Consider the following 15,300-nt stretch of genomic DNA (forward strand, 5'->3'; position numbering starts at 1 on the left):
GAACTTCATAATTTATTCCTCTCATCTTGGAAGTATTAAAATGCATTTGGCAATGTTCGTGACATTTAAAATTAGCTTTATATTTTCCACTGGGTACAGCAATTTTTCAGTAAAATTTTGCACTGAGGACACTGGGTAGAATAAATTCCAAATGAAGATATATTTAGAGAAGGTTTTAGGTTGGTAACAATCAAACTGTCTTTTAGATGTTCGTGTCTGAGAACTTTAGATGTTACCTTTGAGAAAGGCTTTTATTAATAATTACAGGAACTGTAGCTGAAGGGAATTTCAGAGCACACTTGCGTAGGTCTATCTCTTGGAAGGATTTTGGATACTAGCTATCAAGGGGCTCATCACAAAAACTCCATTTTCGCCTGGTCTCCATAGCATTCTTTGGCAGCCACTTCAGTTCATTAGCTGCCTTTTGCCTATTCAGCTACCAAAGGTTGATTTACTTATATAGTAAAGGTCTTTTTGAAACCTTCTAACATATATTTTATTCCTCTGGGAAGGTGATAAGAAGGCAATTCATTATAAATAAGATTGAACGAAAAATTTAAGACTACAACTGGCAAGAGGGATATATGAGTCCTGTACTCATGTTTAGAGACTGGATTAGATTTAATAGCAAATCTTTTCTATGAAAGTTATATAAGGTGCATTCAAGAGCATTTCTTTGCCATCCATTCTCTTGTTCTCATTTTTTTAAAAGACCCTTTTAGGTTCAGGTTGAGGATCCCTAATCTGAAAATCCAAAATCTGAAACTTTTGGGCATTGACATCATGCCACAAATGGAAGATTCCATAGCTGACTTCATGTGACAGATTGCATCTATTATTAAAAATGTTGTATAAAATTACCTTCAGGCTATGTGTATAAGGTGTATATGAAACACAAATGAATTTCATGTTTAGACTTGTGTCCCATCCCCAAGGTATCTCATTATGTATATGCAACTATTCCAAAATCTGAAACACTTCTGGTCCCAAGCATGTCAGATAAGGGTTACTCAACCTGTAGTATTTTTTTTAAATCTCCATGTGGATTCTAGTGCCTTTTTTACGGAGTGACATTGATAAGCTCTGATATAAAAAAATTAAGTACTTTTCTGAGAAAACAAAGAAATAGCTTAGAGATGGGGGAAACACTTTATAACTTACCAAACTGTTACTACTATTAACCTCACTTGTTTTAATTACATTTTTTAAGTGCTGCTTATGGTGGCACTAAAAATTATGACAGAGAAAATTTATTTATTTATTTTAATCTTTTTTTTGAGACAAGTGTCTTGCTCTGTCACCCAGGCTGGAGTGCAATGGCGCAGTCTAGGCTCACTGCAACCTCCGCCTCCTGGGTTCAAGCGATTCTCCTGCCTCAGCCTCCCAAGTAGCTGGGACTACAGGCACGTGCCACCACATCTGGCTAATTTTTGTATTTTTAGTAAAGATGGGGTTTTACGGTGTTGGCCAGGCTGGTCTCAAACCCCTGACCTCGTGATCTGCCCGCCTCTGCCTCCCAAAGTGCTGAGATTACAGGCGTAAGACACCGCACCTGGCCAGAGAAAATTTAATTGACTTTCCTTATTCCTGCCTCTTATATTCCATCCATTCTCCTCTTTCCCTCAAAACTAACACTATTCTCCATACTACATTGACTTTCTAGGTGGCTAGTGCTATGGTGCCCTTTCCTAAATTTTAATATCTGGCCTAGTTGTTTGGTGCCATGGTAACAAGTAATGATGAAAGTAATTCACTGAATACGACTTTATTAAAGTTCAGTATTCCTAGGCTGTCTGACTGTCCTGTACGTTTGGAGCAGGTACACAGTTCTAAGTTCTGTTGCCCTCAACTTGAGATTTAACATCTGTGCATGTCATTTACCCCTAAAAAAAATATGATGATGTACAGTGATTATAATGACCACCACCACACCACCTCAAACATGCTCAAAGTCCATGAGTGAACAAGACAGAAGACTAGATTGGAGAGTATCATATGCAATTGCCAATGTTCAGCCATTTTTGAGCCACAGAAAATACATGACTCTAAAGAATTTAGGAGGAAAAAATAAACGTGAAGTACTACTTTTAGACCTTTAGATTCTACATTACTTTAGAGGCTGTAGAAAGGGAAAACAGCATTCCGATCACAGAAAGTAATGATCCTCTGTGTGTTACAGTTGCCAGATTGTTTTCTGTTCTAGTGATATGCTTTAAGAGTACTGTTATTCAAATAGTGTACATTCAGAGAGGACTGAGAACGATCATAAAACATCTGAAAACCGGCTGGGCGCAGTGGCTCATGCCTGTAATCCCAGCACTTTGGGAGGCAGAGGGAGGCAGATCACCTGAGGTCAGGAGTTTGAGACCAGCCTGGCCACACATGGCAAAACTCCGTCTCTATTAAAAAATATAAAAATTAACTAGATGTAGTGCTGGGCGCCTGTAATCTCAGCTACTCGGGAGGCTAGGGCAGGAGAATCACTAGAACTCAGGAGGCGGAGGTTGCAGTGAGCCAAGATTGTACCACTGCACTCCAGCCTGGGTAACAGAGCAAGACTCTGTCTCAAAACATAAAACATAAAAATAAAATAAAACATCTGAAATAAGATGTCCCATGAGAGGGAAATGAAGAAATAAGAATTCTCTTTTCCCTAGAGATTAGAAGACTCACTATCTTAAATAGTCATGGCACTGGAAAGGTGGAAATAAATTTGCTCAGAGAACAGAATTTGAACCACTTTGTAATAAGCAAAGCAGATTTTGTTTCAGCATAAGAAAAGGTGTTCAGACAACTACAGCGGTCAGAATGTAATAGAACATCTTGCAAAGTTGTAACTACCCTCTTAGCACTGTCTCCCCTGAGGAGGACACTCCTAAGTGGAGGTGGTGTTGTTATTGTTATTTTGTTTCACTTCATTTTGTTTTGATTTTTTTTCCTTGAAGCCCTTAAGGGCTTTTTCTGTTGTCCTCATCCTCATTCTCTTCCATACATCTTTCTAAGGTAATTCTGATATGACCACCTAGGGGGGTGCTATATAATCCCTAAGAGCCCAGTATTACCTATAATTTCAAGTAACCTGCTTAAAGAAATCCCTTGTGGGTTTTGGTTTTGTTTTGTTTTGTTTTGGTAGAGATAGGATCTTGCTTTGTTGCCCAGGCTGGTTTTGAACTCCTGGCTTCAAGCAATCCTCCCATCTTGGCCTCAGAAATCCCTTATTTTTAAGTCATACCATTGCAATTTAGCTTTAGAAAAAGTCAGACTTCGAGGCAAATTTTAGCCAGATTCTACAGTTGTCCATGTGGAGATTTAATAAGAATTGTGCTTCTATTAAATAGATCATCTTTGAGCAATTTCCTGAATATTACATTAATATGAAAAGTTCTATCATGCATACATCGAGTGAACAAATGCCAAAGTGAATGCCCTGTTCTTCCTTGTGTGTCTCTTCTGTTTTTGAACACCCTAGGCTGGGAATCTCTCTTCAGGCTTGCCTTCTGCAAATCGTTGGGTACAGGAACCTTATTGCAGATGTGGAAAAACTGCGTAGAGAGGCCTATGATTCTGATAATCCCCAACATGAAGAAATGCTTTTGAAGGTTAGTGCTTGAACACATTTCGGTTCTTCCTCTAAGTCAGCTGACATTTGCCAGGCACCTGCTATGTGCTAGGCGCTGCTCTGGACATCAGGGGTACAAAGATGGATCAGACACGGGCACCTAACTGGTTGGTAAGGTCAAGTTTTCTTGCTGGTTCAGGTGTTGGAAGTAAATTTTTCATCAGAAAATTCCTGTGAGAAGTTAAGTTCAAAGCCAATTTTCTTTTGTAATCTGAGAAAACGTCAGAGGTGATTTCTGTGGGCTCTCACATTTGGCTTAAGTTTAGATTGTTTAACAAGTGTTGAAAGCCAACAGGAGAAATAGCATTTGTCAAAGAGTGACTTGGGATTCCCATTTACGACTTTTAATACACATCAGAGAAGATAAAGTTGGTTTCTGCTTCAGCAATGGCCCTCTTGGGAAATTACCCAAGATCTTAATGCTGATTATTTATGCATGTAACTTAGTATTAGAAGAGGTAAAGGTTTATATTTGGCACACTAGAACTTCTGGAGAAATAATGTGGAGTTATGAATACCCCTGGCTGTCAAAGCAAAACCTTAAAAATCTTACAGGATCTGATGGTATATTAAGAAACATCAGTAAAACTTTCCCTCAAAACACTTGAGTTTGGGGCTAAAGAAATTAAGACCCCACAATAATTAAGACTACCCTTTAGAACTACATACTTACCTGAAATGTTTTATAAATTCATTTCTGAAAATAGATGCTTCTTTAGAATTAGAGTGCTTTAGGGTATCTCCCTGCCTTTTCCTAGAATTCAAAAAGGCAGTAACAAAATTGTAAGAAAACATTTGTTTAGCTGCCTTTATTTTATTGAAAAATGTCAACAGAAGACGTAATTTCAAAAATGTATCCTGTTGTGTTTTTGTGTGAAGGAGTGTATGTTTTTGTGTGAAGGAGTGTATGTTTTTGTGTATGTAAGTACTTAAGCAGATGACTCATTTGTCTCTGTTAATTAGTGCTGGATCTGATGTGAATCATTAAAAATTAAAGATGCCTCATTCTTGGCAGTAGTTTTTCTTCCTTTTCTCCCTGCTGAAGTTTAGCTAACCTGCTGAATTTTATCTCTTTTATATTGCCTTTTCTTTTCTGACCATTTTCTGATGGAGGTAGTTCAACAAAATTACCCAAACATAGGACATAAGAGGTGACAGAGAAAAGAGGTGTTGTAATTAACAGATAGTCACAAGAGCCTGAACAATTTATTAGAATAGCTGAGGTTCCCTCAGAATGAGTGACATCCAGGTGCCTGCTAGGCACCATCTTTAGCTGATCCATTGTATATGTGCTGGCACATAATGGGTTTTCAACAAATATGAGTGAATGCACGAATTATTATAGTTCATTAGCTACATCTCGAGAACTTGTATATGACTTTTATCTGTGGTTATGATTAGATTATGTGTTATCATTTAAACTGTCAGCTATATGAGATAGACAAGGAAATGATGGCTATCTTTATTTTACAGATGAGAAAACTATAAGCATTTTAGCTCAGGTTCTGATTCACACATCTAGTAAATTATAAAGTCAGGGCTGTTCATTACTGCATTAGGTACTTTGGGGAAAGGCATCATTTCTGCCCTCAAGCAGCTTACAATCCAATTGGGGCATATTCTTCATCTTCAAAAATCACTAAATCTTGCCAGGTGTGGTGGCTCATGCCTGTAATCCCAGCACTTTGGGAGGCTGAGGCGGGTGGATCACTTGAGGTCAGGAGTTCAAGACCAGCCTGGCCAACATGGTGAAACCCTGTCTCTACTAAAAATACAAAAATTAGCCAGGCGTAGTAGCAGATGCCTGTAATCCCAGGTACTCAGGAGGCTGAGGCAGGAGAATTGCTTGAACCCAGGAGGCGGAGGTTGCAATGAGCCTAGATCGCACCACTGCACTCCAGCCTGGGTGACAAAGCAAGACTCCATCTCAAAACAAACAAACCAAAAAAAAAAAAAATCACTAAATCTTATCCATACAGCACCCTAAGGTATCTTTGAAATGTTTTCCATGCCCAATGCCTTATTCTAGCCATCATCTCCAACTTGGGCTGTGCCAGCCTTTTAATTATGCCAGTAACCATTAGATTCTTCTCTCGCATCATCTAAAATACTGTTGGAGGGATTTTTTTTTCCCCTCAAAACACAGATATATTCATTGTCATTCCCTAGACTAGAAACTTCAGGCTATGTCCTATAGTAGAAAGCCCACGCATCTTAGCATGGCATTTTGGAGGCTTTCCAGTGTATTTCATGAAGCTACAGCTCCTGTATCCTCATCACATATAGTACATTTCTGCCATGCTCTGCCATTCACCGTGACCCAGAATAAGTCGTGCTATACCATATGCCCAGGAATTTGTTCATGCTGTTCCCTCTGTTACCCATTATTCTCACTGCAGAAGCCGGCTCGTTTTTTAAATCCTTACTCACTGAATTTTGAAATCTTCACTAGCTCCCCAAGCAAACTTAGGAGTGGGAATCTTTGTTCTCTTCTTCAGTTTGTTCAAGTTTCAAGTACGATGATAAAATCAGAAATAATAAAACATTAATGGAGTGTTTAGTATGTGCCAATTGTTACAGTCAGTGTTTTCTGGCATTATTTCATTTCATTATCACAGTAGCCTTGTGGTGATACACTGCTGTTGTCTTCATTTTTCAGATGAGGAGACTGAAGCTGAGCAGTGAAGTGGCTATGTGAGCTCACATAGGGTGGTAGCTAAGGGCTCTGAGCTACCACACTGCACTAGGTCTTGAGAAACAAACCACATCTTGTTCGCATTTGTCTTTCCAGGGCTGACCCATGGTTTGTGTTTCACTGCCTGAGCTTAAGCTTCTTCATCTTTAAAATGGGTAATAATACCCTTGTTACCTACTTCACAGAACTGTTTAGAGCAAAAGTCAGCAAACCAAGGCCTGCAAACCAAATTTGGCATACCACCCATTTTACAAGTAATATTTGCAGTACAGCCACATGCATTTATGTATGGCGTTTACGGCTGCTATGGCTGCTATCCTAGTTTAAAGGCAAAGTTAAGTACTTAGAAGAGAGACCATACAGCTCATAAAGCCTAAAATATTTGTCAACTGGTTTTTACAAAGTTTGTGCCCAGGCACAGTGGCTCACACCTGTAATCCCAGCACTCTGGGAAGCTGAGGCAGGAGGATCACTTGAGCCCAGGAGTTCAAGACCAGCCTGAGCAACATAGCAAGACCCCATCTCCACAAAAAATTTTTTAATAAATAGCTGGGCATGGTGATGTGCACCTGTAGTACCAGTTACTTGGGAGGCTGAGGCAGGAGGATCACTTGTGCCCAGGAAGTCAAGGCTACAGTGAGCTATGGTTGTACCACTGTACTTAGCCTGGGCAATAGAGTGTGACCTTTCTAAAAAATAATAATAATAATAATAATTAAATTAAGTTAAATGTAAAAGCGTGTTTGCTGACCCCTAGTTTCTAAGCACAGGTCATATATAGTATCGCCACATGTTTAAGTGCTTGTCTTTTTAAGCATAGGAGAGCATTATCAGTGTTACTAGAGTTCTAAAGTATTTTAAAAATCTAGATTTTGTGATCATTTGAACATAGCCTGGGATGAAATTGAATAATATCACTGTCCATATGAATCACTTATATAGACATTTCTATTAAAAGTGTTCCAACCAAATTAATAATGAAGACAAAATTCTAGGTGGATTCATGCACTTAATGAAAAACAAAGTCCAGAATAAAGACCCTTTCCTGATGGAAAGAGACAATCCCATGGTGACCTTGGTGAGAAGCTGCTTCTCCTTGAATGCTCTGGCTCAAGGGCAGATGAATCGCCTTCCCTTTCTGTCCTGCAGAGGGTTCGAGACCAGGCAGAAGTGTTCAAATAAACTTGTGTAAAGCTTCAGTTCACAGTGAAGAGAGTTCAGCAGAGAGAGCAGGCTGTGATGGATAACAGTCTGACTCAGAGTGCAGTCTCCACATCTGTTTCTTGTCTTCTGCTAATCACTTTTCCTAGCCCCTGGTCTCCTCCACTTCGCAGGTGGCTTTGTAATAACTACTCCCAGTAGCACAGTCTTAGATGAGTGGATTCCTTAGAGTCCCCACCATAAGCCCACCACCGTTTCTCAGATCTGAAGTTGGCTTCCTAGTGCATGACCTCATCCTTCAGGAGCACCCCATTCCCTACTCTTATTTTTTCAGGGAAGAGCTTACCTCTTGGAAGAGAATCAAAATAGCTCAAGGTTATTTTATTTTATGCATATTTATTTTGAGACAGGGTCTCACTCTGTCACGCAGGCTGGAGTGCAGTGGTGCAATCTTGGCTCAACACAACCTCCACCTCCCAGGTTCAAGCAATTCTCCAGCCTCAGCCTCCTGAGTAGCTGGGATTACAGGCATGAGCCACAGCGCCTGGCTCAAGGTTTTTTTTAAATAGGAAATATACAGATAATTGTACTACATATAAGTATTTTAGCATAATGGGCTTTCATCTTCCAAAATAAGTTTGACAATTTTATTTGCTACATATAGTTATTAACCTACTGGTTTAGCCTTTCAATATTTAGCAAGTTTGTTTTAAAAATTACTATTCCCATTGGTTTACAATACCATTAATATAAATGCATAATTTCGAAGTCAACATTCGTTTCACTGTGGACATAAGAATTCTTAAGGGGTACAATAATGACTGTGGCTGCTGGGCACTGTTCAAAGCCAAAATGACTGGCAGGCTTGGAAAGGCATAAACTATTTATACATACCCTCGGTATACTACGAGTCCCACATTTTTGCTGTACATTCTTGTCTCATAATACAGTATAAATTATTCCCTAAGTCTGAAAAAAAAATTAAGATGAATACATTTTTGCCTTAATTTCAAAATAACCTTTTTAATGAAAAAGAAGTTCCTCATGTTAAATCTGTTCAAAAGAAGGATTTAAATACTTTGGTCACAACATGTACAATTTTTTGACCCTGAGCGCCCCATTAAAATCAGTTTAGCAATAAAACCTTCTGTGCTTTATCAAAAACAGCATTCAATAGATTATAAAATTATTCAATCTGCATTTGAATCATTATTAGGACACTGAATTATAACAAAGTCCAGCAAATGTATGACCATTCATCAACACCCTTAAAACCTGTGAATTATAGCAATTAATCTCATGTGTGCATATAATTCAAACATAAACTTTGTGGAGAGGGGATATAACATAAATACTACAATATTTCTTCAGTCCTATTTAATGCTGCCTAGATGGTTAGATGAAAAGGTTAATATTTCTAACAGGCACTTTGGGAAGCCGAGGAATGTGGATCACCTGAGGCCAGGCATTCGAGACCAGCCTGGCCAACACGGTGAAACACCGTCTCTACTAAAAATACGAAAATTAGCCAGGCGTGGTGGCGCACACCTGTAGTCCCAGCTACTCAGGAGGCTGAGGCACTAGAATCGCTTGAGCCTGGGAGGCAGAAGTTGCAGTGAACCGAGATCATGCCACCGCACTCCTACCTGGGTGACAGAGAAAGACTCTGTCTCAAAAAAGAAAAAAAATAAGTATATATATATATCTCTCTCTAACAGGAAGAATCAAACTAGTTTAATAATTTGTTTTCTAAGTAGTTACCACAATTTAGTAAAACCAAGATATGCCAGAACCTATGCCAATACATTTTTCCTATAGTGTAATGTAATTGCTAATATGAGGTATAATCTGTAAGCAATTGATACAAATATAAACAGGCATAAGCCACCATGAAATCACAGTCTGGTGAAAGCTTTTCAGCTAAACTAGTTGGAGAAGAGAGTTAAGGGAAATGAGAAAAGGCAGACAGGGCAGGCTTCCAGTGGGAACATCATTTACATGCCTTATCATCATCCTCTTATATGTAACAGTCCACTGGTGCAGGAAGGTAAATCCTGTCCAAGTATGCTAGCCTAGAATATACTTTATGTAGCATAGTAAGATTATTTAAGTATTACTAATGCTTCATTTGCACTTATATTTAGATTATACATAATCCTATATGCATATTAAAAACTCATTTCCCAAAATGAGATAAAAATATTTCAGGTAAGATGGAACTATGTACTACAGAATTTACAATATCTAAACTCAGAGGTAAAATCAAAGGAAAATATTACTACCTTTTTAGTAAATGGATTGTATGAGCTTACTCTTTTTTTTTTTTTTTTTTTTAGACGGAGTCTCACTCTGTCACCCAGGCTGGAGTGCAGTGGTGCCATCTCAGCTCACTGCAACCTCTGCCTCCCGGGTTCAAGCAATTCTCTGCCTCAGCCTCCCAAGTAGCTGGGATTACAGGCACCTGCCACCACGCCCAGCTAATTTTTGCATTTTGAGTAGAGACAGGGTTTCACCATTTTAGCCAGGCTGATCTTGAACTCCTGACCTCATGATCCACCTGCCTTGGCCTTCCAAAGTGCTGGGATTACAGGCCTGAGCCACCGCACGTGGCCCCTCACTCATTTTTTAATAGATGGGTTTGTCTGATGAGGATTGTAATCCAATATTTGGTTAGCAGCAATTTTACCAAACTCTAAGTTCTTTTATTAACAGACATTATAAACAGATAATACTAATCTTATTTATTTATTTATTTATTTTTGAGATGGAGTCTCACTCTGTCGCCCAGGCTGGAGTGCAGTGGCACGATCTCGGCTCACTGCAACCTCCACCTCCCAGGTTCAATCAATTCTCTGCCTCAGCCTCCCGAGTAGCTGGGATTACAGGCACCCGCCACCACACCCAGCTAATTTTTTTTGTATTTTTAGTACAGACGGGGTTTCATCATCTTGGCCAGGCTGGTCTTCAACTCCCGACCTCGTGATCCACCTCAGCCTCCCAAAGTGCTGGGATTACAGGTGTGAGCCACCGCGCCCGGCAATACTAATCTTATTTAAAAATAATGAGTGCCACACTGGTGAATATACAGCTTATGAATAACTTTAAAAATTTTTCCCATTATAAAAGGCAAACACAGCAGACAACTATACTAAACGAAGAAGCTAGAATACGGATACATGATTGATGGGTCTAAAATGATACATACCACACATAATTAATGTTAATCATGTGATCGGTATATTTTTCTTTGTGATTCCCCTTCATGCTACTTTCTCCAGAAACTGAATTCTGAACTTCCTCTTCTAAAGTTGGTACAATCAGGTTATCCTTGGACATCAAATTTTCTTTTATCACAAACTTAGTGATACAAAATGACACAAAAATGTTTCGTTTTCATATTCATCCAATATCTGGAGTAATAAAAAGAAGCATGTGGCCAGGCACAGTGGTTCATGCCTGTAATCCCAGCAATTTGGGAGGCCAAGACCAGCAGATCACTTGAGGTCAGGAGTTCGAGACCAGCCTGGCCAACATGGTGAAACCCCATCCTGACCAACATGGTGAAACCTCATCTCTACTAAAAACACAAAAATTAGCTGGGCATTGTGGCTGGCACCTGTAATCCCAGCTACTCAGGAGGCTAAGGAAGGAGAATCGCTTTAACCCGGGAAGCAGAAGTTGCAGTGAGCTGAGATCACACCAGTGCACTCCAGCCTGGGTGACAGAATGAGACTCCATCTAGGAAAAAAAAAAAAAAAGCATGTGAAAATATTCTGGAAATCTTAAAGTATGCTGGTCCAAGTTTTGCTATAGATGATTCCTTTATACTAACCCTGCTGGGGAAATAGTTACTGCTTTTCAGAAGACACAGCACCATCAAGTCTGTGTCTAGTATAGTCTGTAGTAGAACACTCTTGGAGTTTTATGAGCCGCACAAAGAAAAATCCATTGTTCAGTTGCTGTCATTTGAGTACAAGTATCTGGATGGCATTCAGTCTGAAGTTTGACAGCAAGTCCATTTAGCTCAAGGCAGAATTGCCTTAAATGTTCATACTTCCATATACCTGCATCTTGGCCTTCAGGTGGCTCAAGATTTTTGTCAGTATTGGAGCAATCTTGACTCTTATGTTCTGTTGCGTATACTGCTGAACAGCTAGCGTACTGTCCATTTCATCAAAAGAATCGTCAGGCCAGGTGCCCAGCCTGGTCCACCTCAGCATTGCCATGCCCTCTGCCATCACCACAGTGCCATCATCTGAAGATTAACAACTTAATTAAGAACACTTTTTAGCCATTTGTCTAGCCTTTCATGATCCATAAAATTATTAAAATGAAATTTCTTTTTAAAGCATTTTATTATTCAGGCCAGGCACGGTGGGTCATATCTGTAATCCTAGAACTTTGGGAGGCCGAGGCAGGTGGATCACTTGAGGTCAGGAGTTTGACACCAGCCTGGCCAACATGGCGAAACCCTGTCTCTACTAAAAAATAAAATAAAAAATACGAAAATGAGCTGGGCATGGTGGTGCACACCTGTAGTCCCAGCTACTTGGGAGGCTGAGGCACAAGAATCCCTTGTACCCAGGAAGCAGAGGTTGCAGTGAGCTGAGATCATGCCACTACACTCCAGCCTGGGCGGCAGAGTGAGACCCTGTCTCCAAAGAAAAAAAAAAAACATTTTATTATTCAAATGTTTTACTAAGCGTTTAATAAGCATCCCACGCTATAAGCATTCACCCAATGAGTAAGGTTTGTCACCCACCTACGGAAATGAAGCGCCTGCTTTTGCCATCTTGCTGCACTCACTCGATGAAACAAGATATATATATATATACTTTTTTTTCTTTTTTTTTGAGACAGAGTCTCGCTCTGTAGCCCAGGCTGGACTGCAGTGGCACGATCTCGGCTCACTGGAGGCTCCGCCTCCCGGGTTCACGCCATTCTCCTGCCTCAGCCTCCCGAGTAGCTGGGACTACAGGCGCCTGCCACCACGCCCGGCTAATTTTTTGTATTTTTAGTAGAGACGGGGTTTCACCGTGTTAGCCAGGATGGTCTCGATCTCCTGACCTCGTGATCCGCCCGCCTGGCCTCCCAAAGTGCTGGGATTACAGGCGTGAGCCACCGCACCCAGCCAAAACAATATATTTTTTAGTTGTGCAGGGCCCTGAGATGACTTCACATTATTCAAATGAATGTGACGAACTTTACATTTTTTTTCCCTTTTTTCCCTTCATTGTGTCAGTCACCAAATCAGCTCCTAAAGGGGTTTTTTTTTGTTTTTGTTTTTGTTTTTGCTAGACTCTCACTCTGTCGCCCGGGCTGGAGTGCAGTGGCGCGATCTCGGCTCACTGCAAGCTCCGCCTCTGGGTTCAAGCCATTCTCCTGCTTCAGCCTCCCGAATAGCTGGGACTACAGGCGCCCGCCACCATGCCTGGCTAATTTTTTTTTTTTTTTTTTTGTATTATTTGTAGAGACGGAGTTTCACCGCGTTAACCAGGATGGTCTCGATCTCCTGACCTCGTGATCCACCCGCCTCTACCTCCCAAAGTGCTAGGATCACAGGCGTGAGCCACCGTGCCCGGCCCTCTAAAGGATTTTTTAAAATAAACTTTTCCCCAATGACGATCACCTGGTCTCATTTAGTCTTTTCTGATGTTCTCAGTTTCTGGTTTTTGTTTTTTGTTTTTTTTAGACGGAGTTTTGCTCTTGTGCCCAGGCAGGAGTGCAGTAGTGCTATCTCGACTCACTGCAAGCTCCGCCTCCTGGGTTCAAGCAATTCTCCTGCCTCAGCCTCCCAAGTAGCTGGGATTATAGGCGCGGGCCACCACGCTCGGCTAATTTTTTGTATGTTTAGTAGGGATGGGGTTTCACTATCTTGGCCAGGCTGGTCTCGAACTCCTGACCTGAAGTTACCCACCTTTCCTGGCTTCCCAAAGTGCTGGGATTACAGGCATGAGCCACCGCGCCCGGCCAGTTTGTGTTTTGATGAATGCAGGGCACTGGCACATTCTTATATGAATTCTTTAAAAAGAGATTTTGTATATTCATGCTTGATATTTTGCTTTCAAGCATGAGAGATCTACCTCCTATCTTTTTACCCTTTTTCTCTCGCCCTTTAGACAAATCAAATTTACCTGTTGTGGCACTAACATAAAATATTGTATAATGTGAATAGTAAGTAGTATTAGCTTAATGTATAAAATAACATTAGTAAAATGAATAACAGCTTTTATTAGTATTTTCTGTCATTGAATATTATGTTTTACACTGTGTCAGGTATGTGACAATTTGATTTAGCAAGGTATTTTGTGTATTACTGTTTCATTTAAGCTTTGTAATGTAGAATAAGCAATTTAGAAATTGAATTATTTCTGAAATAGTAGTAAGGAAATTTTACATTTGTGTTTATACCCTGTCGGTAATGAAGATATAAGTCTAAATAGTAAACTTGTTTACATGCCCATCTCTATTAGAAAAAACTAAGAGTCTGAGCATTACATATTTATACAATGATGGGTCTCAGCGTCTCTCTCAAGTAATGATATGTGCTGAATCTTTCTACAGAAAACTTTAAAAAATAGAACCAGCTTATTAAGCAGTAAAGAGTATAATGCTTAAAATTTACAATTGTGCAGTAATGTATTAATAAAATTGATTTTAATTGACATTACTTTTGGTAACTCTTAAAGATAATAATACATTTTGAGGTTTATTCATGAACATTACTGATATTCCTTCCTCCAGCTACATGATAATGTTTACTCTCACTCCTGTTATAGGTGAGACCTAAAAAATGAAACTTGGCCGGGCATGGTGGCTCACACCTGTAATCCCAGCACTTTGGGAGGCCGAGGCAGGCAGATCACTGGAGGTCAGGAGTTTGAGACAAGCCTGGCCGATGTGGTAAAACCCCGCCTCTACTAAAAATACAAAAATCAGCCAGGTGTGGTGGTGCATGCCTGTAATCCCAGCTACTCCAGAGACGGAGGCAGGAGAATCACTTGAACCCAGGAGGTGGAGGTTGCAGTGAGCCGAAATCAGGCCACAGCACTCCAGCCTGGGCAACAGAGTAAGAGTCCGTCTCCAAAAAAAAGCAAAAAGAAACTCATGTCAGTTCACTTTTTTTTTTTTTTTTTTTTGGTTAATAATGCTGCTAAAAGTTTTGATATAACATTAAAGCATTTTCCCAGAATCTGAATAATAGGTGGTCTTGAAATTTTTCCTCTTCTCTCTTTTCTTTATACTCTTAAATATTTTTGAGCATACCAAAGAGCTTTTTTGTGGGAGATTATCTATCTAATCTATCTATCTATCTATCTATCTATCTATCTATCTATCTATCTATCTATCTATCTACCTACCTACTAATTTCCTATTCAAAATTAAAATAGACTTTAAACATTAAAATATATAAGTACTCAATCCATTGCCTTCAGAGCAAAGATATCACAACACATTATGCATCCTTTGGAAAATTCAGCTGTGTACTCATGAGACAATGAGAGCGAAAAGGCAAATAACCTCTTCTTTTATTATAAAATGGTTGTTTTTTGGTTTTGTTTTTATCTCTCAGACCTTCTGGAAAGGTCCTGGGAACCTCCTGGGAGGCTTCAGTTCATACTTTGAGAAATGCTGTCATAAATAATTGAAAGATGATCACATCTTTTTTTTTTTCTCTTTCATTGTCATAGATGATCACATCTTTAATTGTAATGTATATGCATACATTCAGCTTTGCAAAGCTCCTCCTAATAATGTAGTTTACAAAATCTGAACCAATAGGAAAGGGTGTATCAACAGAGTAATCCTTTTTTTTTTCCTACAG

The 15,300-nt window shown here is 39.7% G+C and overlaps 1 protein-coding gene and 1 pseudogene across 4 annotated transcripts in view; one reads left to right on the forward strand and one right to left on the reverse strand.

The window, feature by feature from the left end:
• ELMOD1 (ELMO domain containing 1) overlaps nt 1-15,300 on the forward strand; it is a 75,842-nt gene that overhangs the window by 41,066 nt on the left and 19,476 nt on the right. For all 4 annotated transcript variants that reach the window (XM_034933622.3, XM_034933624.3, XM_034933623.3 and 1 more), the window contains one exon: nt 3,470-3,599. In XM_034933622.3, coding sequence (XP_034789513.1) covers nt 3,470-3,599 — 130 coding nt within the window. The remainder of the gene's footprint in view (nt 1-3,469; nt 3,600-15,300) is intronic.
• LOC103783301 (MOB-like protein phocein) lies at nt 3,609-15,281 on the reverse strand (annotated as a pseudogene).

This window comes from Pan paniscus, chromosome 9, assembly GCF_029289425.2.
Source record: "Pan paniscus chromosome 9, NHGRI_mPanPan1-v2.0_pri, whole genome shotgun sequence".
In the NCBI taxonomy this organism is placed as follows: domain Eukaryota; kingdom Metazoa; phylum Chordata; class Mammalia; order Primates; family Hominidae; genus Pan; species Pan paniscus.